Genomic DNA, 27,816 nt, shown 5'->3' with positions numbered 1-27,816 from the left:
AACACCTGGTATCCGTATATAAAAAATTAACCTCAACCCTTTTTTTCCATACATGAAAATAACTTGAAGGGACCTATGAACCTAAATAAGAAAACCTAAAAGTATAAAACTTTAAGAAGAAATTATAAGGGAAAATATTTATGAATTCAGGGTAGGCAGGAACTTCCTAGAATACAAAAAACATGATGTATAAAAGAAAAAAATTGATAAATGAGATTCCATCAAAATTTAGAACTTTAAATGACATCATTCAAATGAAAAGTAGTCCTTAAACAGACCATATTTCCAATGCATATAACCTATGAGCAGAATATATAAAGAATTCTTAGAGCTCATTAATAGACAACCCAATTAAAATGTAGACATAAGAAGATGATAAATAGCCAGTATAGCACAAGGAATGGTGTGCAACTCTGGAATCAGAAGAATACTAATCAGTACAATAATAAGATTGAATTATACACTCAGGGAGATGAAGTTAAAAGTTTTAAAAGCCTTGTCATGACATTTTCTTTTTGTTGGATTCTCCCCCTTTGCGTTTAACTTGTCATGCCCAATGGATTCATTCTGCTGGGTTTCCTGGGGTTGTGATCCTCATCGTCTTTTCCTAGGGTATTGTCTAAAATTTTTTGGAGTGCCGGTTTGGTATTCATGAAGTTCCTGAGGTGCTCTTTATCATGAAAGTATCTTATTTCTCCATCAATTTTGAAAGATAGTTTTGTAGGGTACATCAATCTGCGTTGGAGGCTGTTTTCCTAATTTAGGGCTTGAAATACATCACTCCAAGCTCTTCTTGCCTTGAGGGTTTGCATTGAGAAGTCTGCTGTGATTCTGATGGGCTTTCCTTTGTATGTGATTGTTTCTTCTCTCACTGCTTGTAGAATTTTGTTCTTCTGTTGGATTTCTGGAATCCTAACTATTATATGCCTATGTGTAGATTTTTTTTGATTAAGGCTAGCTGGAGTCCTCTATACCTAACTTTTCTGTATGTCAAGTTCTTTTCCCCTCCTTGGGAAGTTTTCTGCCATCACTTCTGTGAACAGCTTTTTTATGTCATGTGCACTGTCTCCTCTTTCTTCATTGACTCCAATCATTCTTCTGTTATTCTTCTTTGCATCGTCTAGCAGCTGCTGGATTGATTTCTCATGTCCCCTTACAATTTTAAAGCAATTTTTCTTTTCCTTGTCACTAATTGCAATCTTATCTTCTATATGTGAAATTCTATCCTCACATTGGTTCATTCTGCTGCACAGACTTTCGATGGAGTTTTTAATCTCTTGGAAATCTGTTTGTATCTGTTTTATGGATTCCATTTGTTTTTTATGTTGGGATTCCATCATGTTCCTCAGATCCTCTATTTTTTTATCTGTGTCCTCTCTAGATTTATTAATCATGTCTTGCACCATGAGCAAACTCTTTGCTGTTATCTGAGTAATTATTTCTGATTTCATTTTTCCCAGATCCTCTTTTGTTGCCAGTTCAGAGAGTCCAGGTGGTTGAGTATCAGATTGTTCCATCTCTTTTCCCTTTGCGGTTGCTGTAGGTGATCTGGAACTCTGTTTTCAAGGCTTGTTTTTGTGTTTTCTCATTTCCATGGTGGGGGGAGGGTGCTTCTGGTGCCCACGCAGCTCACCTTCTCTGCCCTAGGAGCTTGGGATGGCAGTGGGGGAGCTTCCTTCTGGGTTCTGGGACTGGCTGAGCTTCTCTGCCCTAGGAGCTTGGGATGGTGGGGGGGGGAGCTTCCTTCTGGGTGCTGGGACCAGCTCACCTTCTCTGCTCTAGGAGCCTGGGATGGCAGTGGGGGGGCTTCCTTCCGGGTGCTGGGACCAGCTGAGCTTCTCTGCCCTAGGAGCCTGGGATGGAGGCGGCGAGCTTCCTTCTGGGTTCTGGGACTGGCTGAGCTTTTCTGCCCTGGGAGCCTGGGATGGAGGCGGGGACCATCCTTCCAGGTGCTGGGACCGGCAGAGCTTCTCTCAAAGTCACTACTTTTTTGGTTTGTAATTTGTGCTTTCAGAATCTTTTCTTTTCCTACCCCAGATCACATAGATTATTTTACTCTGTTGTTTTACCTTTTGCACTCAGGTCTTTAATTCATTTACAGTCCACTTTTGAATGTGGTATAAGGTAGGTTCTGGGTTTTCTTCATGTAGTGGGCAGTTTGCCTGGTGCCATCTCCTAAATAGTCTGTTGTCTCTATTGATTTGTGGTACCTTATCTGATTTCCAGTTCCCTCACATATCTAGATTTGTCTTGAGTGATCTAATTTGGTTCATTACTATATTTGCTTATTCTTTTCTTGTATGCGAGAACCTTATTGTTCTTATTACAGTAGTTTTATAGAATATGTTAATAGCTCCATCTTTATTCTTACTTTTTTTAAGTTGATTTAACCATTTTTGAAATGTATCTATTATGAACTGAAAACTTACTTATAAAAGTAAGAATTTTAAAAAGTTTACCAAGGAGCTAGGACTGTAGCTCAGTGGAAACAGAAACTTTGTTTCAAACGGAAAAGTTTGTCCACTTAGGTTAGAGTTAGTGCTTACTAGATTCTGTACCCAGCACTACAAAAAAAAGTTTAAATCAAGTCCCTCAAAAACAATAAACAAGAGCCAGGCATGGTGATGCACACCTGTAATACCAGCACTTGGGTGGCTGAGGCAGGAGCATTGCTATGAGTTCAAGACCAGCCTGAACTACATAGTAAGACCTGTCTCAAAAAAAATAAAATCAAGAATTTTGACCAAGATGGCATTAGATTTCCATGTTTAGAGGAAATGCCATCTTTGTAAGTAGTCATTATCATCCAAGATCTATATGGAGAATATTTAAAAATTTGTTAGAAGGCCATAAAATACAAGTTAATGAAAATGGGTTTTGCTTGTTCTTTATTAAAGTAATGCCTAGGTATTTCAGTAGTTTTAGTTGATACCCTTTATTAAAAAAAATTTTTCCATCCTAGTATTTTCTGGGACAGAGGAAAGCTGTTGGCTTCTGTATGCTATCTTACTCCTCTGTACTCTCTTGCTGTTTCTAAAATTTTATTGATTCTGATGATCTTTCTGAGTACTGTAGTTGGTTGTGGTGAAGGCAAATCTACTTTGTTACTTCATTGTAGCAATATCCAGGGCATTACCTGCCTGAAATAGTATGGGAGAGAGGGGCTGGGTATGAAGCTCAGTTAAAGAGTGCATGCCTGGCATACATGAATAAATAAATAGTATCAGTGAGAGTGAGAGTGAGAAGTGGTGGTGCCAGCCTGTAATCCCAGCACCAAGTCAAGAGGATCTCAAATTTGAGGCCAGCCTGGTCAGTTTAGTGACTTGGCAAGACCATGTCTCAAAATTAAAAAAAAAAAATTACAGAGCTGGGGATGTAGCTCAGTGTGAAGACCCTGAGTTCATTCTGCAGTACCACACACACACACACACACACACACACACACACAAGCATCAGTGATTTGGGGTGTACAAAGTAAGATTTATTTTGGCTGGTTGAAACAGAAAATCCAATGAATAATGGCTTAAACAAGATAGTTTAACTTTTCCTACCATAAAGGCAATCTGTAGGTTGGCCGTGAGTCCAAGGCTGATAGGCAGTCCCTTCTATGTAGCAGGTAGTACTCAGGAAACATGAAGAAGAAAGGGGAATAAAAGGGCATATCTTCTTCAAAGAACACTTCTGGAATCCTGGAATTTGTATGTAAGAAATAGAAATTTACTTCCTGTTTGCCAGAATTTAGCCACATGGTTTTTATTATGGATAGCCACGTGCCCAACTAAATACTGGGAGTTCCGTAATTAAGACTACTGATGTCCAGGGCTGGGAGTATTGCTCAGTCTTGGAACACATGCTCAGCACAAGCAAGGCCCTGGGTTTGATCTCCAGCACCCCTCCCCCCCCCCCAAAAAAAAATTGAAGGAGGCCAGGTACAGTAGGCATTTTTATTTTGTCCTAGTCTGTTTTTTTTTTTGGTACCAGGGATCGAACTTGGGACATTGTGCTTTTGAGGCAGGCAGTGGAATCACTGAGCTAAATCCCTGACCCATTTTGTCCCTGGTCTTAAAGGGAATCTGTCCAAAGTTCCTCTGTTAAATATTCAACAAATTTGCAATAAATTTATATGATATAGCCTTTAATAAATCAAGAAAAGTCTCTAATCTTAGTTTGTTAATATTGACCATGGGGTTGGGGTATAGCTCAGTGGTAGGGTGCTTGCCTGGCATTCAATGTAATAATCATGTGCTTTTTTTCTCTCATTGTCCATTAATTTTATAAATTGCATTAAATTACATCCTTGGCATTCTGGGTTTTTTTGTTGTTTTGGTTTTTTTGGTACGGGGGATCGAACTCGGGACCTTTCGCTTGTGAGGCAGGTGCCAGAACCACTGAGCTAAATCCCTGGCCCTCCTTGACATTCTTGAGCTATGCCCTGTTGATCATGGTTTGTATGTATATGTTTGTAACTTAATATTTTGAAAATTTTTCAAATTTACACAGAAGTTGAAGTATCATGAACTCCCATCAATCCTCTTCCTAGAATCACTAGTTGTAAATAGTCTACCACATTTGCTTTATTATTCTACACACACACACACACACACACACACACACACACATACACACATACAATTAGGGTTTTTCCTGAATCATTTGAGTTAGTGGCAGATGTGACACTTTAAGCCTGGCAACATGTATGTCCTAAGAGCAAGGACTTTCTATCCATAACCACAGTACACTTATCAGTATCAGGAAGTTTAACAGTGATGCAGTACTTTTATATAAAGCCCATATTCCAGTATCATCAGTTATCTCAACAATGTCCGTTATAAGCTGGTTTTCCCCAATCCAAGATCACAAATTGCATTGAGCTACTTTGTATTTTTAGTTTCCTTTAATCTGAAGAAATGACTTAGTCATCTTTGTCTTTTATGACTTTGGCATGTTTTGAGGTCAATTGTTTCATAAAATGTTTCTCTATTTGGGTTTTCTTTCTTTTTTTGGTACCAGGGATCGAACTTGGGTCCTTTGGGTCCTTGCGCTTGCGCAGCAGGCGGTGAAACCACTGAGCCAAATCCCCAGCCCTCTATTTGGGTTTTCTAATACTTGCTTACTCAAGATTTTTTTTTTTTTTTTGGTACTGGGGATTGAACTGAGGACCTTGCATTTGTGAGGCAGGCGGTGGCACCAGGCTGGCCTTGAGGTAAATCCCCAGCCCACTCAAGAATTTTTGATAGAAGAACTTATTTAAGTGATTTATTGATACTTTAGAAACTGCTATCCCCAAATTACCTTCTTTATTTCAATGGTAATTTGTTTCAAATATTCATTTGTTTCAAAAGTATTTTAATACATATGCTAATTTGTTCCATATATACAACTGGCTTTTCTTCACTGAAAAGAAAGTTTTATGCTATTAAAAGTTTCTTTGTAAGAGAATCTTTTTTGTTGATGTCTTGTACTCTGAGTAACTACTTTGAAGGTAGTGATGCACAGTGAATTGACTATTGTTATTCTCTTGTTATTTTGTTGTAAATTTTATCATAAAAATGAAAATAAAGACTGCTAGATTCAATTAGCTATTGTATTATTTAGGATATTTGCATCTGTGTTATGTAATTTTCTGTATTTATCTGGTATTGGGATCAAAGTGCCTCATGACATAAATTGGACAGCTTTTGCCATTTCTCTCTTTATTGGAGAAATTTGTATAAGAATTATTTTTACCTTGAGAGATGGGTTGAGCTCACCTTTTTGTTGTTTTGTTGGTTTTTTGAGATAGGGTCTTGCTGTATAATCCAGGCTAGTCTTGAACTTTGTAGCCCAGGCTGGCCTTGAACTCACAGTGATTCTCTTGAGTGCCTGAATGACAGGTGAGCGCCACCGTGTCCTGTTCTAGAGCCTACCTTTAATAAGCATCTGGGCCTTGGTTTTTCGTTTTGTTTCTGGGACTGTTGTAGATTTCCTTTTTAAAAATGGTGGTGGTACTAGAGATGGAACCCAAGGCTTCATGTAGGCTGGGCAAGTGATCTACTGCTGAGCTACACCCCCCAGGCCTGGGCCTGGGTTTTTGATAACTATTTTATCTCTTCCACCAATTTTGGCATTTTATATTTTTCTGTTATAAAAGAAGTCTGCCTTTGGAGTGCTCTGTGGACAATTAAAAGTATCCCTCAATATTCAAATGTTTCCCTCCTTAGTTTAGATGGTAAGAGTTCTGGGTGTACTAACTAATTTTATTTGGATCTTAGTGTCAGTTCAGAATTTCATCCAAGAATACAGGGGACTGGGGGTATAGCTTAGTCGTAGAGTATTTGCTTAACATGTATGAGGCCCTGGGTTTGACTCAGTTCTTGAATTCTGATGACTAGAGTTCAAATAGCAAGCCATACCGATAGTAAGCAAGCGTGGGAAAAAACATATCCAAAACCTTTAAAATACTCATACCACTGACTGTGGCTTCTTGTCCTTTGCTGTTGTAAACAGTGCTGAGGTAAATAATGTATTTTCACATGTAAATATCTGCATGTTAAATTCCCAGAAGTAGAATTGTGGGTCGGAGTGTCTATGAATTTTTAGTTTTGTCAGCTATTGCCAAATTCGTTTCTATAGGGATTGTTCCATTTTTATCACTACTGGCAGTATGAGAGCTTATTTCCCATACAGCCTTGCTAACAGAGTGTGTTGTCAAACATTTGGACTTTTGAAAATCTGTTAGATTAAAAATGGTCTGTCACATGGGCTGGGGATTTAGCTTAGTGGCACCGCGCCTGGGTCAGAAGCACAAGGTCCTGAGTTCGATCCCTGGTATTGCAAAAAAAAAAAAAAAAAAAAAAAGAGAGAGAGCGAAAGAAAAATGTTCTGTCACAAATCTTCCTTAAAGAAAATTCTAGCTAGGGATTTAGCTCAGTGGTTCCACCGCCTACCTCGAAAGCGCAAGGTCTCGAGTTCGATCCCTGCTACCAAAAAAAAAAAAAAAAGAAAAATTCTAAATAGTATGTATAGATATCCTCCCCTCCAAGAGACAGAGTTAATTTCCCTATTGAGTGTGGGCTGGTATTAGTGACTTGCTTCTAAAAAATAGAGTATGGAAAGGGAAAAATAGAAATTTAACAGGGTGGAAACCTGGCAGACACCACCTTAATTCGATGACCAAGGTCAGCGTCACCAGAGATACATTATGCCGGTGTATATGTCTTGCTGTGATATGGTCAGATAGATCTCACTTCTGTTGTATGCTTTTTGAAAAAGAAACTGAGAGGTAGGAGGATCCTATGTTTGAGCCTGGTAACTTAGCAAGACTGTCTCTAAAATAAAAAGGGGCTAGGGATGCAGTTCAGTGCAGAGGCCGTGAGTTCAGTCCCCAGTACTGTAAAAAACAAATAAAACAAGCAAAAACCCATAATCTCAGCTCTAATCAGAACATATATAAAACTAAGTCGAGAGGCATTCTACAAAAGACCTGACCAGTACTCTTTAAAACTGTCATGGTCAAAAAAAAAACAAGGAAAGACTGACAAACTTCATAGGCTAGAGGAAACTAAGTGAACATGATGATCAAATGCAATATGATATCCTAGAACAGAAAAAAAGGACACATATAAGAGAACTGATAGAATCCCAGTAAAGTCTATAGTTTAATTTCTTAGTTTTGACAAATGTGCCACAGTTCTCTGAATATTATAGGAAGCTGGGTGAAGGATATACAAGGACTCTATTATAATCTTTGAACTTTTTGGTAAATGAAAAATTATTTCAGAATAAGATTGTCTTCAAGATTAGAAACTTTTTTTGTGTGTGGTATTGGGGATCAAACTCAGAACCTTGCGCTTGCAAGACAGGCACGGTGCCACTGAGCTGAATCCCCAGGCCCCCCTTTTTTTTAGTTTTTTGAGACAGGATCACTATGTGGTTCAGGCTGGCCTCAGACTTGGGGCAGTCTTCCTGCCTTGACTTCCCAAATGCTGGGATTGCAGGCATGTGCCACCACGCCCAGCTAAAATTAGAAACTTTGTACATCAAAAGACACTATCAAGAGAATAAAAAACCCACGGAATATGAGAGCATATTTGCAGAAGAGACTATCCGAAATAGATTACTATTCAGAACATATAAAGAGCTCTTTTTTTTAATTACATGTTTGCAATGTATAATGTTAACATTCATTGTGGAGAGTTGTCACATGTAGATTATGCATCTTTGTTGTTTTTTAGTTTTTTGAGACAGGGTCTCCCTATGCATATGCAGTTCAGGCTGGTCTTGAGCTCACTATGTAGCCCAGGCTGGCCTCGAACTCACAGCAGTCCTCCTGCCTCAGCCTCCCAAGTACTGGGATTATAGGTGTGCAACACCACCTGGCTAGATTATGCATCTTTGCATCTTCTCCCCTCCCTACTCCCTGAAGAGTTCTTAAAACAATAAAACAACCCAATTTGTTTGGGACGAGGAAGCCGCTCAGTGATATAGCCAGTGCTTAGCATGCCTTAGGCCCTGGGTTCATTCTCCAGCACCAAAAAAGAGGGAAAGGATTTGAATAAACATTTCCCCAAAGAATATATACATATGGCCAATAAGCACCTGAGAAGATATAAAATTGAGGAGGTAGAGACATTGGGACCCTTGTGAATTGCTGGGGGGGCGTGTGAAATGGTGTAGCTGCTATGAAAAACAGTTTGGCAGTTCCTCAAAAGTCCAAACAGGATTACCACGGGATCCAGTTCCAAAGATCTAGAAGCAGAGACCCATGTACTTACAGCATTCATAGCAGCAATATCCACAATAGCTGAAGCAACCCAAGTGTCCACCCACAGATGAATGGTTAAACAGAATGTGATGTGCACAAACAATAAAATATCACTGGAGCATAAGGAAGAAAATTCTGATATATGCTACAGCATGGATGAGCCTTGAAAACGTGCTCAGTAAAATAAGCTAGCAACACAAGGACAAATGTTACACGAGTCTTTTTGTACAAGGTACCTAAAACAGGCAAGTTTGTAGAAACATAAAGAATAGAGATTTTGGAGTGAGGTGGAGAGGGGAGTTATTGTTTAATGAGTACAGAGTTTCTCTTTGGGATGATAAAAGGGTTGTGGAAATAGATTGTGGCCATGGTTGGGCAACATGTGAGTGTACTTAATGCCACTGAATTATATACTTTATTTTTGTTTTGTTTTTGTTTTTGTACCAGGGATCTAACTTGGGACCTTGCACTTGCAAGGCAGGTGGCAGAACCACTGAGCTAAATCCCCAGCCCTGATTATATACTTTAAAAAGGTACCTGTAATACCAGCACTCTGGGAGGGTGAAGCAGACAATCACAAGTTTAATCCTAGCCTGGAAAGCTTCAGGGACTTAGCAAGACCCTGCCTCAAAATAAAAAAATAATAAAGGACTAGGGGTATAGCTTAGTGTAAAGGCCTTGGGTTCAATTTCTAGTACTCCCCCCCCAATTAAAAAGGCAAATTTTGTGTGTATTTTACCATGATACAAATGATTTGGAGCCAGGGTGGGGTGCACTATTGTAATCCTAGCACTTGGGAGGCTGAGGCAGGCAGATCATGAGTTTGAGGTCAGCCTGGGCAACATAACAAGTTTAAAGCCAGCCTAGAGTACACAGTGAGACCCTGACTCAAAAAATAAAACAAAAAGATTTAGGAAAATATGTACAAAAATAAAAAGTTTGGGCTGGGGATTTAACTCAGTGGCACTGTGGCTGCCTGGCAATCTCAAGGTCCTGAGTTCTATTCCTGGTACCAAGAAAAAAAAAAGTTTATTTTTTTTAAATGGTCTGCCTAGCCAGGTATGGCGGTACACATCTGTAATCCCAGCACTTAGGCAGAGGCAGGAGGATCGACACAAGTCCGAGGCCGGCCTGGACTGCATAGTGAGTTCAAAGCCAGCCTGAACTCCATAGTGAGACCCTGTCTCAAACAACAAAAAATAAAAATAAATACATAAAATAAAATGTCCAGTGAAGTTTAAATTTTCACCTTTCATTATAAGTGAGAGAAAGTTTCTTTTCAAGCACGAATCATTTGTATTTCCTTTCTGTGACTTCTGTTTTACTTTTTTTTTTTTTAAGACGGGGTCTCACTATGTAGTGCAGGCTGGCCTTGAACTCACTATGCAGACCAGGCTGGCCTGGAAGTCACAGCGATGCTCCTGGCTCAGCCTCCCGAGTGCTGGGATAACAGGCCTGTGCCACCATGTCCAGCTATGGTTTCATTTCTTGCATTTAAATCCGTGGTCTATTTCAGACGCATCTTGGTATATATGGAAAATATGGTCTGAAGATATTGCACATGTTTAGGTATTTAAGTTTTTGATATAATTATAGTCAATATCTTTGTATTTTCTAAACAGCTTTTATATGAGAACAGGCAAAGTATTTATTTCTACATATCGATTTTGTACCCAGCATCTTTACTGATACTATTTTGCAGCACAGGGGGTGGATCCCAGGCCCTTGTGCATTCTAGGCAGGCGCTGTACCACTGAGCTATATCCACACCTCCTGATTTATTATTTATAATCATTTGTCAGTTGATTCTGTTAGACTTTACAGGCTTACCTTCATATCATCTACAAGTAGTGGTAGTGTTTCCTTTCCAGCTTTTTTTTGTATTGTTTTGTTTTTTTGGTACCGGGGATCGAACTTGGGACCTTGTGCTTGCAAGGCAGGCGCCGGAACCACTGAGCTAAATCCCCGGCCCTCCTTTCCAGCTTTTAAACCCTTTTCTTGCTTTCCTTGTTTAATTGCTTTTGCTAGTACCTTTAGTTGAATGTTATTGATAATGGACATTCTGTGATGTTCCTGACCAGATTTGGAATCTGATTTTTCTTGCTTACCTGTGCTTTCTTTGTTTAAATGAATATGTGTTGGTTGTTTTTAGAGTATTGTTTTAGCCATTATTTTGTCCAAAAAATAACTGCCATCACCTGCTGAGTCCTAGGCACTATGCTAAGCTTTGGGAAATGTGGTAGTGGGACCGTGGTGAGCATTGCAGTGTTCATCTGGCTATTAAGAGAAGCCACTGAAGGGAGGGACATGGTGGGATTTGATTGGTTTTGCTTTAGAGGACACTTATGTTTGGGATTTGAGATGCAAAGACTGACCTGGGAGAGGCCGGAGATTTAGCTCAGTGGTTCTGCCGCCTGCCTCGCAGGTGCAAGGTCCTGAGTTCAATCCCTGGTACAAAAAAAAAAAAAGACTGACCTGGGAGAGAAAGGTCTGGGTGGAGATGAGCAAACTAGTCAGGAGGCCACACCTGAGGTGCACAGGAAGTAAGCCATTGAGGTGGGGAGGGGTGGAGGGAGGTGGGTTGGTTTTGAGAGAGCTGCAGCAGCCAGCCCATGCTGGGAGGTGAGGTTTTTAGACTCCTCGTCTGGGGGGTGGGAGTGGGGACGGGGTTCGGGTCACCCTTGCCTCTTGCACCTTTCAGGAAGGACAGCCCTCTGATCCCATCCTTCTTCCTCTAGAGGTGGTCGTGGTGACAGGACCGGCCGCTATGGAGCCACTGACCGCTCACAGGATGATGGTGGGGAGACCCGAAGCCGAGACCATGACTACCGGGACATGGACTACCGGTCATACCCCCGCGAGTATGGCAGCCAAGAGGGCAAGCATGATTATGATGACTCATCCGAGGAACAGAGTGCAGAGGTGAGGGGATGGCCGGGCCTGGGGCCAATGCTCTGCTCCCATGCCCTCCTCCCATGCCCTCGGACTGTGCTCAGTGGCTTTGCCATGCCTGCAGGGTCTATGCAGCTCCCTTCTTTCAGGGCTCCACTCCCAAGTTGGGTCTCCCTGGCTTCCACATGCTTGCCTCTATACTTCTGAGGGCCCCTGGCCACCATCTCTCTCCCTTCTTCTCTGTTGTTCGGTTTGGGCCTGTGGTTCACCACAAGCCCTTACTGCTTGCTCCCAGCCAATAGGGCACTTAGAGTTTCTTACGTGGGATCCGGTGTCTGAAGTTGGGAGGGCAATAGGAGAACAAGATATCTCCAAGCTAAGCAGCTCTGGGAAGCCATCCATGGGCACTCCTGGCATTGACAGAGTCCCTAAACAGAAGGTTCCCTAGGGAGCCATTTCCATGTGGGGTAGGTAACCCTAGCCTAGGGAGTGAAGAATGATCCTTACCAAGAGGTGGAAGAGAGTCCCCATCTGAGTGGAAGAAACAGCCATGCCTCAAGGTAACCCTGGTTTAAGCAAGCAGACGGCTCTCCTGTCCGGTAGGGTAAGAAGCGTACTCGTGTAAGCCCAGCCCTGGGATCGAGGACATGGTATGAGCCAGCTTCTCTCTCTGGAAGGCCCAGTGCAAAAGACCTCATGGTGGGCTGCCAGCTTTGGTCAGGGGACAAGGACTGCAGGCAGCCAGGCTTCCCTGGTGGCCACTGTCAAGCTGTGCCTGGATGTCTGGCAGGTGTGGGAGTGGAGTGCCTGGTTACCTGGCTCTGGCCCTCTGCAGATGGGAGAATGCGAACTTAGTCCTGGCATGGGTTATTTTGTTTTTGTTTTTTGTGGTGCTGGGGACGGAACTCAGGGAGGGACTTGTGCACACTAGGTGAGTGCTCTACCACTGAGCTATGCCTTAGCCCCCACACCCTGTTTTGAAAGAGACTGATAGTGATAAAGGCCTGGCCAGGGCCAAGGGACATAGACCAAAGGGGAGTGTTTGTGGCCCACATACCTTTGCCATTTCCTTCTGGCTGCTTCTGGCCCAGATCTGAAGCTGTTCCTATGCCCCCAGCTCAGTTGGTGGGCCCAAGCCCAGGGTGGGAACTATAGGGATAAGTGGCCTTCAGTGACACAGGGAACAATTGTGTACATTCTAGCTGGGCTGGTGAGGGAGGAGGAGGGGAAAAATCAAGGACAGAGTCTGGTGTGCCGACTCAGACCAGCTCATCCTGGAGAGGTTTAAGCTATGTCTTGTTACCTGCCTTTGGGAGTTCCTCCCCATGCTAATACTGCCAAACCCTGAAGGCAACTCTCCCCAAAAGTATCCTGTGGAGCATTGGCAGCCCCGGAAGGTTGCAGTCCAAGGCCGGCCCACCCTGCCTGCCTGAACCTTTAACCGGAGCCCGCGCACCCCTGGCTTTCAGAGCCTGTCTGCCTCAGAGAGCCAGCGGCCAGCCCTTAGGCCCGTCCAGACTGACTGCCCGCCTGGTGTCTCTCATCTCATTCTGTCGGCCAGGATTCCTACGAGGCCTCCCCGGGCTCCGAGACTCAGCGTAGGCGGCGGCGGCGGCACAGGCACAGCCCCACTGGCCCGCCAGGCTTCCCCCGAGACGGCGACTATCGGGACCAGGACTATCGGACCGAGCAAGGGGAGGAGGAGGAGGAGGAGGAGGATGAGGAGGAGGAGGAGAAGGCCAGTAACATCGTCATGCTGAGGATGCTGCCACAGGCAGCCACTGAGGATGACGTACGTGCCCCCCATGGCCCTGGGCAGGCGGCAGAGCAGGAGGCCAGGCGGGGTCTCCTCCGGTGCCCTCAATTTCTCCCCACCCCTCCCTCCCCTCAACCTCAGCACCTTTCCTCCCTTCTCCCCCCACCTGGCTCCTGTCCCCCAGCACTGTCCATCCTCTGTGGGCAGGCCCTGTCAGCTCCTGGTCTGGATGGGAGGGCTATCAGATAGGCCAGCTTGGCCCAGGGGCAGTGGCCATGGGTTTCTGGTGCTGGTGGGCGTGGGAGGGTGAAGAGCATCCCTCCTGCACATTCTGTTGGTTTCCATCCTTTCTGCATGTGTGGACCGAGGGCCAGACCCTTAGCAGGCCCAGTGCCTGGTAAGTGGTATTACTGGTGGCAGAGATGATGCCGGGCCCTGCAGCCAGTGGGGATGGAGATGGGATTTTCTGAAATTCCATTCTCATTCTCCCCTATCTCTTTTGTCAGCAGCATCAACTCTCATCACTAGCTTGGCCACAGCGCCTTGGGTGGCTGCTGACAGCCTCTCCACCCTGTCTGCCTTTGTGACATTCTGTCCCTTCCATCTTTCTCCCGTCTCCTGTTTCCTTCTCATACAGACTTCACATAATGAGCCATGTGAAAACCCCAGAAGGCCACTAGACTAGCTTTCTAACTAGCCTCTCTGCTCCTTGTCCTCTCAGTGCCTCCACCCCTGTGAGTTCTCTAAGCAGTGCTCCTCTGAAGTCTGCCAGTCTCCTGTTTTGTGTCAATAGAAATCCCACCTGAGTGTGTGAAGACTTCCAAAGTCTGGCTCACCTGGCACATTGAGGGCCAGGCAGTCGCTGACTGCTGACATTCCCTGAGGATTTACTGCAGGGTGGGCCATGTGCCTAGCAGGCAGGTACTCCTTGTAGTCCATCCTACCAAGCACCAGCAGCAAGGTGACTCGCTCCAGGTCTCACAGCCAGTGAGTAGCAGAGCAGAGTTGGGGTCCAGACCTGGACCCCTGGAGGCCAGAGCCTACGTGCTTGCTGCTTCCTGAGCCCTCCTTGAGTGTGTGGTCCTGGTGGCTCTCCTCTGCATCTTTTTCACCTCATATGTGCGTGCGTGCGTGTCTCTGTGTAAGGCTGATTTCCTGTTTTCTACCCTGATGAGGAAACTGAGGCCCAGAGACAGGAAGACCCCTCCCTGAGATTTCCTGGCATAGGCTGCTCTCCTCTACAAGAGGTGCTGCCTGCTCCTAAGTGGCCCCTGCAGCTTCCCTCTGGCTTCTTCACCCAGGAAGCTCTCCAAACCAGGAGCATGTACCTCTTTCTCTCCTTCCTAAGTTCCTGCTACTCTCACAGTCTAGGGCACGTGGCTGGGATCTGCTCAGGCTCCTGTCCTCCCCACTCTGCTGTTTGTGTCCTGAGTGTCTTTTGATGCAAGCTGGGGCAGGGGGCAATCCCCTTGCAAAGGGCAGGAGTCGCACCCCAGCTTTCCTCACTGCATGACTGCCACCAAGCCCCTTGTCAGATCACTGCCTACCACTCACGTTGCTGGCTCACCTGCTCTTCTGTTGTCTCTGTGCCCCTGGGGGTCATCTTGCTGCCATTTTTCTTGCCCTATGCCCCTGTCTTCATTGACTCACTTTCTGCACATCTAAGGCTGGAAGCCAGGGCTGGGATCTGACGTGGGTCTGGGGCTGTTGTCGCTTGGGGGAAAGCACTAAAAGAGGCAGATACCGTGTGCCTGTTGCCAATGAGCCCTCAGGGTTCAGAGCCCTCCAGCCAGCCTCACATACCCAGCCACCCCTCGTGCTGAACCTGTCCTATTCTGTATCTCCCTGTGCAGATCCGTGGCCAGCTGCAGTCCCACGGCGTCCAGGCTCGGGAGGTCCGGCTGATGCGGAACAAATCCTCAGGTGAGCTTTCGTTCCCAGTGCCCCTCCCTTCTGCTGGCCAGCCTCAGCCTTCGAATCTCCCTCCTGCCTCTGCCTCTCCCTCCCTCTCCCTCCCACCTTCCTGCCACAGCTGGGAATGGACAGCTTGGGGGGTGCCCTCTCTTCTTCTCGGCCCCTCCCCTACTCTCCTCACAGCTCCTGCCAGCAGCCTCTACAGGGGTTTGTTGGGGAGGGTACAGCTCTGGGCTGAGTTGAGTGCTCCCCAGGAGCAGGGCCAGGGCCAGGCTCCGTGGAACCTCCTCTTTGGGACTCTAAATATCAAATAGTGACCCCTCCCAGGACACTCCCTTCCTTCTCTTTTCTTCTTCCAGTGCCCCTTGCTCTCCTCCACATTTTTCTGGCAACAGCCTCTCACAAGAAAGGAGGTCTGACCCATCCTTGTGTCCCAGAAGGGGAGGCAGGGGATGGCTCTCACCCAAGGGTGCATCCCAAGGAACAGCCAGGACTCTGGCCTTGCCCATTCCCACCCTCCCTCTTCCAGGCTCCTCGGAGCTGGCCTGAGCTTAGTGGGGTGGTGGTGGGGGTTATCTCTGCAGGACCTCTGCCCAGGCTCCCCAAGCAGGCACAGTGGGGCCTCACTTTGCCTGGGCTTCTCTTGCCATCTCTCAGTCTCTCTCCTCCCCACACCTCCCCCTCCTCCTGTCCCCCTCCTATCCCTTTCCTCTCTCCCTCTCCCCTTCTTCCTCCTTCCCTCTCTCCCACCCCCACAGTGTCTCTCCATCTGTCTTTCTCTCTCTGATTTTACCATTCCATCCTCCTGTGCACCCTAATGCTGATTCTTTGGAGATTAAGCATGCCCTCAAACCCTGCCCCATCCAGGGTCCCCCTGTGTTCCCACCTCTGAAGGAGATGCTTTCCTGAGGTCTCAAGCCCCAGCCCCCTTCGCCAGCCATGGCCAGGCCTAGAGTCTCTCTTGGTGGCATGTAGGTCTTGCTCTGCTTTACTCCAGCTAGTCCACACACGGACCAATTCTGGGGCTCTCTCCCAAGGAGGCATCCCAGTGCAACCTCGAAACAGCCCTGGACACTTCTCTCAGGCACCTACTGATCCTTACCTCTGAGATCCTCCTGGGCAATCATGGCCATCATTCTCCTTCTGTCTAGGAGGATCTGGACTCTTGGTGGTTGTAATCCCCCACCATGGTCCTAAGGTGGCTCCCTAGTGAGGCCCCCCTTCCCTAGCACTGTGGTAAGGCTGAGATGAGATTGTGTCCCTAACTACCCAGTTCCCCGTGGGCCGCAAGCCTTCGTAGCCTCACAAGGCAGCCTGGCCTAGCTTCTCTTTTGCTCCTTCAATTAAACACCTGCTCCAGGACCCCTCCTGGGTACTCCTGACCTTATGCTGGGCCTGCCCTTGGGTGATTTGCTCTGGCCTATGTGGAGCCAGCAGCCTGCCCTCCTTCATCCTTTGGAGACAGATCTCTCCTTATATCCGTTCCCTCCCCACTGCTTCTGTCCATCTCTGTCACCCCAGGCTGGCCAGGCAGGTCTGCCTGAGCCTCATCTCTCCCTTACTCTGCCCATTTGGGGTGTGTGTCTCTCCCCCTACCCTGATCTCTCTCCTATTCTATTTTTCTCCCTTCCCCTTCCCTCTTGGCCATTACCTTGCCTTCTACATCCCTACGCTTTCTCTGATTGCTTCTTTCTCTTCCTTTTTCCTCTTCCCTCTTCCCTCTCTACCCCTGGTCCTCTCCCCTCGGGTCCCGCCCCCGGGAACGTCGTGTGTCCAAAGCTGTTGACTAACCCACTGCGTCTGTATCTGAATGCTGTCTCCAGGTCAGAGCCGGGGCTTCGCCTTCGTCGAGTTTAGTCACTTGCAGGACGCTACACGATGGATGGAAGCCAATCAGGTTGCTTTGCCGCACTTGAACCCCCCCCCCAAACAAATACTACTTTATAATCGAGCGCTCCCCATCGCCTGATTCTTACGGACACAGTTCCCTGCCCTGTGGCCCTGTGTCCCATCCCCCAGCCCCTCTCTCTGACCCTGACCCTCACTATCTCCTCTTCCCATCTCTCGCTACCCCACTGGGCTTCCCATCCAGAGCCCACACTCACCACCAGCCCCTTCCCACTGCCAGGCACTAGCGCTACCCTGCCACCTCTCCTGGCTAAGCTTTCTGAGAAGGAGCTGCCAGGGTGGGCTCGATCCCCTAGCTTCTCATGCCCCCATGCGCTTGTGGGGTGGGTCCCAGGGGACCACCCTACTCTGAAGTCAGCCCAAGCCTGGACTTCGTCACATTCTCAGAACTATGGGAAGTCCTGCCATTGGGAAACATAGCTGTTGGCACACTAACTAGGGAGACCCGTTTTGTGAGCCCTCTCCCTGCATGTGAATTTGGCCCTTTGAGTTCCATGCAAAGGGACAGCTCTACTGTGTTGGTCAAAACTTCAAGTCAAGTGTGATAGTTTTATTAACACCCGGAGTCACTTTGCCCAGCCCTCCCCTTCCCACCCTTCCCACAGGAAACACCAGGGGCCCCTAGAGTCAGCCACAAGGGAGCCTGCTCCCCTAGCCCGGCATGGCATCCCCACCCAGCAGCAGCACTGGGACCTTCTGAGACCCAAGGTTCTGCCTGGGCCCCTCAGCTCCATCTCAGATCCCTGATGTAGAGCTTGGAGAAAAGCTTCCAGGGAAGAAGGGACAGCTGTGGTGAAGTAGAGGGTCCTGGCAAAAGTCACCCTGGGGCCGGCTGTGCAGGTGGATAAGCTAGTGCGGTGGGCCCAGGACCCAGTCAGCCTTGGAAGGCAGCCTCATGGCAGGAAATGCCGTCTGTTAAATATGGCTCTTTCTTTTTCCCCTTCTCCAGCACTAGCGTGCGTGCGCTCTCTCTTTCTTTCTCTCCCCCCCCCGCTCCCCCATCCCCAAGTGTAGCCTGTGTAGTGCTGGCCCTGGGTGTGGCCTGGCAGTGTCAGGGCTGAGTGGGGTTTTTCGCCACTGTCCGGCAGGCGTCGGTCAGCCGAGCACTGTGTGCCTGGTGGTGTGTGTTCACATGAGTGTATGCGTGTGCCCGGTAAAGCAGCGAGCAGCTGCGCCCAAGAGCTGTGGCGCTTTCCCTCCCTCCCTCCTTCTTCCCTCCGTCCGTTCTCCGACCTCCCTCCATTCCCTGTCCCTCATCCATCCAGCTGAAGGGCTCGCTCACTCTCTTCTCCTTTGCTGAAACGGTGCGTGGGGCACTGCTGCCTGGGCCTCACTGCGCTCTGCTTTTTCCTGCAGCACTCCCTCAACATTCTGGGCCAGAAGGTGTCCATGCACTACAGCGACCCCAAGCCCAAGATCAATGAGGACTGGCTGTGCAACAAGGTACCAGGGTGCTGCGCGGCAGGTGCCATGGAGAGAGATAACCCTGACAGGGCCTGTGAGGAGGCGTGAGTGCCAAGGACTGGCTCTCCAGCTCTCACCAGCCAGGCTCTTAAGAGACTAATCAGTGACAGTGTAGGCCCAGTGTGTGCGGTGTTTAGAATGCGGGCTTCGGAGCAAGGGTGGCTCCAGTCAGATTGTCACAAGTCTGCCATGATGGTGGCCAAGGGGCTTATCCTCTCTACCTCAGTTTCCCCAGCTCAAAGCTGCAAAGACTATGGAGGTCGTCAGGGGGTTAAAACTGTCAACGGGAGGGTAGCACAGGTCCACAGCCTGGTGTAAGTGTTCACTGTTATTGTTAAAGAAAAGCACGGAGTGTTCTGAGGGCCCATGTGGGTGACTTAACCTTAAAGGGCACCCTCTCATAGCCACATCAAACCTGAGCCTGGAACGTACAGCGTGTAGGTTTGTGATTGCCTCCATAGTCCCAAAGAGGAAGATGAGGCTCAGAGAGGTGGGCCCATGAGACTTGCTCCTGATCAAAGGGACCGCAAGTACCTTGGTGGCCTTGGGTCTGCTTTGGGGGCTAGCTCTGCAGTTCCACAGTGCCCCCCATAGCCATCTGTCAGTCCCAAGATCTGATGGGGAGACTGAGAGCTAGTGGAGGCCCCAGCCCTCTCCCAGAGAAGTACTTGCTTAAGGGAGTAGCATCTGTCATTGAAACAAAAAAAGTCTCATCATAGGACCAGTGCTCAGCCTTTCTGAAGAGATAGGGACAAAGTAAGAGCAGCATTCCATCCCCCTATATTTTCAGATGTTCCTCAAAACCAGGGTTCTCTTCATCTCCTTCTCCTTCGCACCACACACTGCTGGTTACCAGGTTCTCTCTCTTCCATCTCAGAAATGCCACCTTCCCTCCCTTGCCATCCCTGCTGCTCACACCAACCCTCATGCCCTCCTACTGTTGCTATGGAGCCCTCTCTAACACGCTGGCCTCTTGCCTCTCTCTCCCACTCCCCTACAGCTGAAACCCGGCTCTGACCATGCCTCTCCTCTGCCCAAGACCCTCAGGATTCTGAGTTTAAGCATTAGAGCCTCTTGTCACCTAGCGTCATCTTTCCTTCTCAGCCTCAGCTTTTGCTTCTCTGATTGCCCCTCCCCACACACACCAGCTACAGAAAATCCATTGTTCTCTTTGCTAGGAATCTTCCCAACAAAACCAAACTTCTAGACCTTCCACATCTAACACCCTGCTTCTGTGCAACCCTCCTCAACTGGGCCCAGCCCTGTGAGCTGCACCCCTCAGCCTGCTCCCCTTTGTCAGTATGTGATCTGCAGAGGCCATGTTTTCTGGCCGTGTGGTTCAGGGCCTGGCCCAGGAGCAGTGCTTAGTACCTGCCAAGGTCGTAGAAGGTAAGGAAGGTCTCTAGGGGCTAGAATGTCTGAGACAACATTTTCCAGAGTACCATGATTCTAACCCATTCCTAGACATAAAAGAGGTGTAGGTTGTGGCATCTAGGGAGGAAACATTAAAGAATTCTGATTAGAAAAGCAAGTCTTGGGACGGACAACCCATTAGAGCGAGTTTGAGGGACAGGCTTCCTAGGAGTCCATAGGCCAAGGAGGCAGCAGTTTTAAGCAGTGAGGGCAGTATCGATTCCTGAGCTAAGGGAGGTGGACTAGTTTGAGACTGTAAAAGAAGATTCACAGGACCAAGAATAAAAACCCCCTACCATCCCTACCCTGAGATCTCCCTTCCTGGAGCATCATGGGGTTCGCTGGGGAATCTCTGGATCCAGGCTTGGTGCCATGGAAAGCCCTAAGCCCTCTGACTACCTGGCCTGTGCCTCACAGTGTGGTGTCCAGAACTTCAAACGCCGAGAGAAGTGCTTCAAATGTGGTGTGCCCAAGTCAGGTGAGGTCCACCTACCTTCCTCCACTCCTGAGGACGAGGGGGTGGGGCCGAGGGGTGATGGGCTCAGGGGTTGGGGGTTGATGAACTGTGGAGCCTCCCCCTTTGTCACCAGCCTCTCTCCCCCATCCCTGACAGAGGCAGAGCAGAAGCTGCCCCTCGGTGCAAGAATGGATTCACAGGCACTGCCGCTGGGTGGGCGGGAGCTCAGCCAGGGCCTGCTCCCGCTGCCGCAGCCCTACCAGGCTCAGGGAGTGCTGGCCTCTCAGGCCCTCTCACAGGGCTCGGAGCCAAGCTCAGAGAATGCCAACGACAGTGAGTCAGTCATTCCTTCCCTCTTTCTCTGTGCTGAGGTGCCTGGGCTGGCCCCGCTGAGGCCAGAGAGAGAAATGATAGCAAGCAGAACTTGGTCCTTGTGGGGTACCACCATGGGGGTTGGGGAGTGGGCATGTGATGCAGGGGGAGGATCAGCTTCCCACCCACCTTTGAGGCTGCACTGACGAGGTTCTCAGCAGAGCAATGACTAGCTGGCACGTGGACCGACAAGCAGTTTATCCAGGAGGAAGCAGCAGGTGCACAGGCAGGGAGGCTAGAGGACAGGGAACAGTGGGGAACTGCCATGGGGGCTGGAGCAGACTGGTTGGGGTGTCCCCTAATGCTAGGCCTCTTTCCACAGCCATCATTTTGCGCAACCTGAACCCACACAGCACTATGGACTCCATCCTGGGGGCCCTGGCGCCCTATGCAGTGCTGTCCTCCTCCAATGTGCGCGTCATCAAGGACAAACAGACGCAACTGAACCGAGGCTTTGCCTTCATCCAGCTCTCCACCATCGTGGTGAGGGCGGCACAGGGGGGGGCCGGGCAGCCAGGGTCCCGGCCCCCGGGGTGGGGAGGAGGGACCCTTCCCCCACCCACACCGCGGCCCCAAGCCTGGAAATGGGACAATGGAGCCGGGGGCCTCCCCGGGCCTGACCCTTCTGTCCCTGCCACTCCTCCACCCACAGGAGGCAGCCCAGCTGCTGCAGATCCTGCAGGCCCTGCATCCACCGCTCACCATCGATGGCAAGACCATCAACGTTGAGTTTGCCAAGGGTTCTAAGAGGTCAGGCTCCCCCCGCATCCCCTCCCAGCCTGCACCCCAGCTTGAGGCCTCCCATTTCATCCCTAGTCTCTACATCCTCCCCAGGGACATGGCCTCCAATGAAGGCAGTCGCATCAACGCTGCCTCTGTGGCCAGCACTGCCATTGCTGCAGCCCAGTGGGCCATCTCACAGGTACTTAGCCCCTCGACCCCCAGCACCCTGACGCCTGGCTTTCTCAACCGTGCAAACCCTCTGCAAACAGGGCTAGCTTGCTACCCAAGGACACAAAGCCTTGTGGCAGCTGCCATAGACCCTTCCCCATTCCAAGCTCTCTAGATCCCCTGGTCTGTCCATCACCCCCTCCCCCCAATCTTTTCCAACTCCCTTCCCAGTCACCTCCTGGGCTTTCACTGACAACACTCTCAGGGCTGGTGGTCTATTCTGTTGGGTGGAATTCTTTATTGTCCAGAATTGGTATGAAGTGTTATGTATTCCTCGTGTATATATGCTGTAGCATATATGTAATATGTACATAATATACCATACATTCTCGAATTAAAAGGAATTTATAAGTAGAAGAAAATAATTGGGAGAAGAGACTAAAGAAGTGGGAGGAAGCTGGGCATAGTGGCCCACACCTGTAATCCCAGCACTCTGGGAGGCTAAGGCAGAAGGATTGCAAGTTTCAGCCCAGTCTGGAGAACTTAGCAAGACTGTCTCAAAATTAAAAATTTAAAAAGGCCTAGGGGTTTAGCTCATTATGGAGGCCCTGGATACAATCCTCAGTACCACCAAAAAAAGAAGAAAAAGAAAGCAAATAGGAGGATGTGATGGTGCATGCCAGCCTGAGCCACTTAGTGAAACCCTGTCTCAAAATAAAATATAAAAAGATCTGGGAACATAGCTCAGGGGTAGAGCACCCCTGGGTTCTGTCCTCAGTACCACAAAAAAACCAGAAGGATGGGGTATCCTCCTTGGTCTGATGCCCAACACATGTAACACACACACACACACACACACACACACACACACACACATCCTATTTTCAATCTTGATTCTGCCACTGCCCCTTCTCATGGCCAGGTGGCCCTCGCCTTGATTTGTGTTAAGGCTGCATGCTTATCTGTCAGGCAGAACACTAGCCCCCCTTGTAGGACAGATGCTTCTAGCAGGTTCCTCCTACCTCCTGTCTCCTCCTGTTCTAATTAGACCCTCCCACCTACCTCTCAGGCCTCCCAGGGTGGGGAGGGTGCCTGGGCCACCCCCGAGGAGCCACCGGTGGACTACAGCTACTACCAACAGGATGAGAGCTATGGCAGCAGCCAGGGCACAGATTCCCTCTATGGCCATGGCTACCTCAAGGGTACCAAGGGCCCTGGCATCACTGGAACCAAAGGGGACCCAACCGGAGCAGGTGAGCCCCAGCATCTCCCTGCACCCACTGTGGGGCCTGCAGGCATAGGGTCCCATGCCCCACCATTCACGGGCATCCTTCTCTCCCTGTCCCTCCCTTCAGGTCCTGAGGCCTCCCTGGAGTCCGGGTCAGACTCTGTGTCGATACAGGCTTTCTCCCGTGCCCAACCTGGTGCTGCCCCTGGCCTCTATCAACAATCAACAGCTGAAGCAAGCAGCAGCCAGGGCACTGCTGCCAACAGCCAGGTGAGTAGGCTCCAGGGGCATCCTGGGTGGGCAGAGTTGGCATTGGCAGACACTGAGTCCTGTTCCTGTTTGCCCCATGACCAGTCATATACCATCATGTCACCTGCTGTGCTCAAATCTGAGCTCCAGAGCCCCACCCATCCCAGCTCTACCCTACCACCGGCCACCAGCCCCACCACTCAGGAGTCCTACAGCCAGTACCGTAAGTAGTCACAGCCCGTAGGTAGAGGATAGGGATTTCTTAACAAAGTACGGTTGATGTGGCCCCCTCTCATCCCCCTCTCCCCCCAGCTGTTCCTGATGTCTCCACCTACCAGTATGATGAGACATCCGGCTACTACTATGACCCTCAGACTGGCCTCTACTATGATCCCAACTCCCAGGTAATGGGGCAACTCAGGGAGAGTTGGGATGGGGTTGGGCAGCTGCTAGCCCAGAGGGTCCTCTCCTCGAAGTCTTCCCTCATATCCCCTCTTTGCTCCCCTCCCTCAGTATTACTACAATGCTCAGAGCCAGCAGTACCTGTACTGGGATGGGGAGCGGCGGACCTATGTTCCTGCACTGGAGCAGTCAGCCGATGGGCATAAAGAGACAGGGGCACCATCAAAGGAGGGCAAAGAGAAGAAGGAGAAGCACAAGACCAAGACGGCCCAGCAGGTGAATGCTGGGCCACTGCCTGGCTATTCAGTGTCTGCGTTCTGTCATTTCTTGTCCCTAGTGCCTAGGGAGCTAGGCTTGGGCAGTAACTGCTCCAGACAGTCCTCTTGAGACAGAGCAGTCTCTGGGGTACACAGCAGGGCTGCCCATCTCTGTGAGGTGGCTTTTGTCATCTGAGTGAGCCCTGTCAGCTTTCCTCTGTCCCCTGCGGAAAATCTCACACGCTGCTGGTGGATGTCTGTATATCCCAGAGGACTTCTCGCAGGCCCATGGGGAGATGGGCAGGAAAGGAACCATGCCATGTTTTGTGGTAGTGGGCAGTTGGAGGGAGCCTGTGTCTGGAAGGAAGGGTATGACTGTCAGGGGGTAGCTCTTGGAAGCAAGCCCTAAGCCAAGTGTGGTACACACCTGTAATCCCAGCACTTGGGAGACTGAGTCAGGAAGATTGCAGGGAGTTCAAGGCCAGCCTGAACTATACACTGAGACCGTCTGAAAAAAAGCAAGCACTAAAAAAAAGGCAAGCACTAAGTATTCCCTCTGCAGTCTGGGGAATTCTAAAAATGGTGGTGTGCTCTAGGAAAAACACAGAACATGGAAAGAGGCATCAGGTCACACATGTAAATTAAAATGATACACAGTCTTGTGCATTGTAGGAAAAGTGGGAATACGTAGTTAACGTGCCTGTCAGAAGTGGAGGGGCACAGTCAGAGCCAAGTGCAGCCTGCTCTGGTGCTTCTGACTAGAGACATGGCTTTGAGGCTGTAGGGCAGGAAGGAAGGTGGGCTGCTGCCAGGAGCATGGGTCGGTGGATAAAGTTAGTGGCCCTGGCAGTTTGAGGGTTCCTGGAAGTCTCACCTCAGAGTCTCACCCAGATTGCCAAGGACATGGAACGCTGGGCCCGCAGTCTCAACAAGCAAAAAGAAAACTTCAAAAACAGCTTCCAGCCCATCAGCTCTCTGCGAGATGATGAAAGGCGAGAGTCGGCCACCGCAGATGCTGGCTACGCCATCCTTGAGAAGAAGGTGTGTTGTGGTCACCCATGAGCACCCTGCCCTACAACCTTTTCATTACCCCCAGCCCGCTGTGGAGCCCTGAGTGTCTGTGTCCCCCACCTCAGGGAGCGCTAGCCGAGAGGCAACACACCAGCATGGATCTCCCGAAACTGGCCAGCGATGACCGCCCAGTGAGTGCCAGGGGTGGGAGGGGGCGGGGAGCTCTGATCTGGCAGAGCCTGACCTCCCACCTTCACCTTCTGCAGAGCCCACCTCGGGGGCTGGTGGCAGCCTACAGTGGGGAGAGTGACAGTGAGGAGGAGCAGGAGCGAGGCGGCCCTGAGCGGGAGGAGAAGCTCACCGACTGGCAGAAGCTGGCCTGTCTGCTATGTCGCCGCCAGTTCCCCAGCAAGGAAGCACTCATCCGGCACCAGCAGCTCTCGGGGCTCCACAAGGTGACTGCAGGGAGAGTTGTCAGGGCTCCCAGCACCTGGCCTGCTCCAGCTCAGCCACTTTACTCTATGTCCTGTCCCCTGCAGCAAAACCTTGAGATTCACCGGCGAGCCCACTTGTCAGAAAACGAGCTAGAAGCATTAGAGAAAAACGACATGGAGGTGAGGTGGGACCCATTCCTGGGTTCCATCCATTCCATCCCTTCCCAGTCCCCGTTCCCCCAGGCAGAGAGGCTTCAAGGTTTTCAGCCAAGTATACCCTGACAGCCATCAGTCCCATTCTTGTGAGGCCTCTTCCCGGTTCCCCCACTTGGCTGTTTATGCCCACAATGTCAGGACCTGCAACCTGTTGGCCAGATCGAGCTCCCCGTGGGAGCCCACACCCATGGTTCCAAAAAACAGCAGCCAGCTCCCCAACATTCTTATGTATACACATCCACAACCTTTCAGCAAATGAAGTACCGGGACCGTGCAGCTGAACGCAGGGAGAAATATGGCATCCCTGAGCCACCAGAGCCCAAGAGGAGGAAGTACGGCAGCATATCCACAGCCTCCGTGTGAGTGCCAGGGCCAGGGTGGTAGGGAGGGGGTTGATGGCCAGACTGCTCTGCTCACACTCCACACCGCCCCCTGCAGCGACTTTGAGCAGCCCACCCGGGATGGCCTGGGCAGTGACAACATTGGCAGTCGCATGCTCCAGGCCATGGGTTGGAAAGAAGGCAGTGGCCTGGGCCGCAAGAAGCAGGGCATTGTCACCCCCATTGAGGTGAGTCTGTGTGAGCCTGCCCCAGTCCCCAGAACTCCCCTCTGCAACCCACACCAATCTGATGGAGCCTGCCTTCCTCACACAGGCCCAAACACGGGTGCGGGGGTCTGGCCTGGGTGCCAGGGGAAGCTCCTATGGGGTCACCTCGACTGAGTCCTACAAGGAGACACTGCACAAGACAATGGTGACCCGCTTCAATGAGGCCCAGTGAGCAACAGCGAGTGCAGCCTCTACAGATGTGTGTGTCCATCGGGGTCGAAGGAGGATGCAGTGTTGGGTAGTCTTGAGGAAGGCTTTACTCCTGTCAACTAGTCTGCTCCCTAGACAGAGAGGCCCTGACTAATTCAAGCTTTGAGTTGGTGGCTTTTCTTGGGAAATTAGGCTGGAATCATCATCTTTTTGTAATAAAAGCTGAAAAGCCTGCATCTCACATCTCTTCTTTCTCATGCCCTAGCATAGTTTATGGCCCACACAGACACAGGAACACAAACATAGGTGGATAAGGAGCCTTATCAGGCCAGAGAGTGCATGGCTGGGGTGATAATTCAGTCTCTGGAGTGTGGTGGCTACCAGAACATGGGGTTCTGGCCAGCCCCCCAACCCACAATATCCAGGTCAAGATCTCTCGTGAAGGTCCAACAGGTCCTATCAGACCAGGAAATCCAGCACCACCAGGCTTGAAGTCCCCCTGGGTCAGAGCCAGGACTGGGAGCCCCTCTTCCCCTGTCCTCATTGACCCCCAACTTTATTTAGCCTACGATCCCAAGACAAAACTGGTTTGCCATCCCTAGGGCTGGTGACAGTGCCCTTGGGGATCTCTATGGAGAAAACAGCAGGTACTCAGGGCCCTCAAGATGCTGATGACCCCAAGGGGTAGGGCTGGAGGAGGAAGCTCTGGCCTTCAAATCCCAGGTCCCAGGGTTGTCTCCACAGCATTATTCAGGTCCACCCTCATCTCCATCCTCCACAGCTATTAATTACCACAGCACCCCACTCCTCTGATCTACAACTGGCTTCAGTAGAACAAGAAGCTAGGGCTGCCTTCTTCCAGGCCTTGAAGGGCTAAACCCTGAAATGGGGTCAGGAACAAATACAGACCCACCCAGGGCACAAACATGCTTACAAGACAGGAGGGTGCAAGGCAGTTGGTACTGGAAGAGCAATTGGTGGTGTGCTCTGACACTGCCCTGTATCCACTGTGGGAGACAGAGCTAGAAAGAAAGGGGCCCCTAGAGGTGGGATGTGCTCATCTGGGATAGGGGTGGAAAAAGGAGAGGGAGAGGAAATAGGAACAAAAAAGCCACCTAAGCCTGAGTCCCCGGATGATGTGCCTTTAAGCTGACACCCCCACATTTCTTTCCCTACCCCAGAAAATCACTTCTAGAAGCCCTAACAAGGAGCCCTCATGCCTCACTAGTGGTAGTATATACCCAGTCTGGAAAACTTTCATGTGAAGTTAAACATCCTGTGACCCAGCTATTCCATTCTTATTTAACTAACATAAATGAAAACATACCAACAAAAAGACAGATGCATATTCATAATAGCCAAAAAATTGAGAACGATCCCAAAGTTCCAAGAAGAGAACTGAAAATTGTAGTATATTCATTCAATGAAATACAACTCAGCAGGGGCTGGGGA

The 27,816-nt window shown here is 49.4% G+C and overlaps 1 protein-coding gene across 12 annotated transcripts in view; it reads left to right on the top strand.

The window, feature by feature from the left end:
• The window catches only part of Rbm10 (RNA binding motif protein 10), a 31,740-nt gene extending 5,140 nt beyond the window's left edge, over positions 1 to 26,600 (top strand). For 2 of the 12 annotated variants that reach the window (XM_021249584.2, XM_087189939.1), the window contains exons 3-24: positions 11,482 to 11,665; positions 13,197 to 13,427; positions 15,245 to 15,314; positions 17,129 to 17,202; positions 18,570 to 18,656; positions 20,508 to 20,568; positions 20,704 to 20,880; positions 21,242 to 21,399; positions 21,572 to 21,669; positions 21,754 to 21,841; positions 22,859 to 23,063; positions 23,166 to 23,308; positions 23,393 to 23,510; positions 23,600 to 23,691; positions 23,801 to 23,965; positions 24,838 to 24,987; positions 25,083 to 25,148; positions 25,224 to 25,412; positions 25,497 to 25,571; positions 25,860 to 25,966; positions 26,046 to 26,175; positions 26,261 to 26,600. In XM_021249584.2, coding sequence (XP_021105243.1) covers positions 11,482 to 11,665; positions 13,197 to 13,427; positions 15,245 to 15,314; positions 17,129 to 17,202; positions 18,570 to 18,656; positions 20,508 to 20,568; positions 20,704 to 20,880; positions 21,242 to 21,399; positions 21,572 to 21,669; positions 21,754 to 21,841; positions 22,859 to 23,063; positions 23,166 to 23,308; positions 23,393 to 23,510; positions 23,600 to 23,691; positions 23,801 to 23,965; positions 24,838 to 24,987; positions 25,083 to 25,148; positions 25,224 to 25,412; positions 25,497 to 25,571; positions 25,860 to 25,966; positions 26,046 to 26,175; positions 26,261 to 26,386 — 2,794 coding nt within the window. In that variant the 3' untranslated portion in view covers positions 26,387 to 26,600. Of the gene's footprint in view, positions 1 to 11,481; positions 11,666 to 13,196; positions 13,428 to 15,244; positions 15,315 to 17,128; positions 17,203 to 18,569; positions 18,657 to 20,507; positions 20,569 to 20,703; positions 20,881 to 21,241; positions 21,403 to 21,571; positions 21,670 to 21,753; positions 21,842 to 22,858; positions 23,064 to 23,165; positions 23,309 to 23,392; positions 23,511 to 23,599; positions 23,692 to 23,800; positions 23,966 to 24,837; positions 24,988 to 25,082; positions 25,149 to 25,223; positions 25,413 to 25,496; positions 25,572 to 25,859; positions 25,967 to 26,045; positions 26,176 to 26,260 lie in introns of all 12 variants that reach the window. The other 10 variants (XM_021249583.2, XM_004871568.4, XM_021249586.2 and 7 more) reach the window with 6 other exon arrangements.
• The last annotated feature ends 1,216 nt before the right edge of the window (positions 26,601 to 27,816 follow it).

This window comes from Heterocephalus glaber, unplaced genomic scaffold, assembly GCF_053883595.1.
Source record: "Heterocephalus glaber isolate CG9 unplaced genomic scaffold, H.glaber_assembly_v1.0 deba00001547, whole genome shotgun sequence".
Lineage (NCBI taxonomy): Eukaryota > Metazoa > Chordata > Mammalia > Rodentia > Bathyergidae > Heterocephalus > Heterocephalus glaber.
This window is presented reverse-complemented; position numbering and strand designations above follow the sequence as displayed.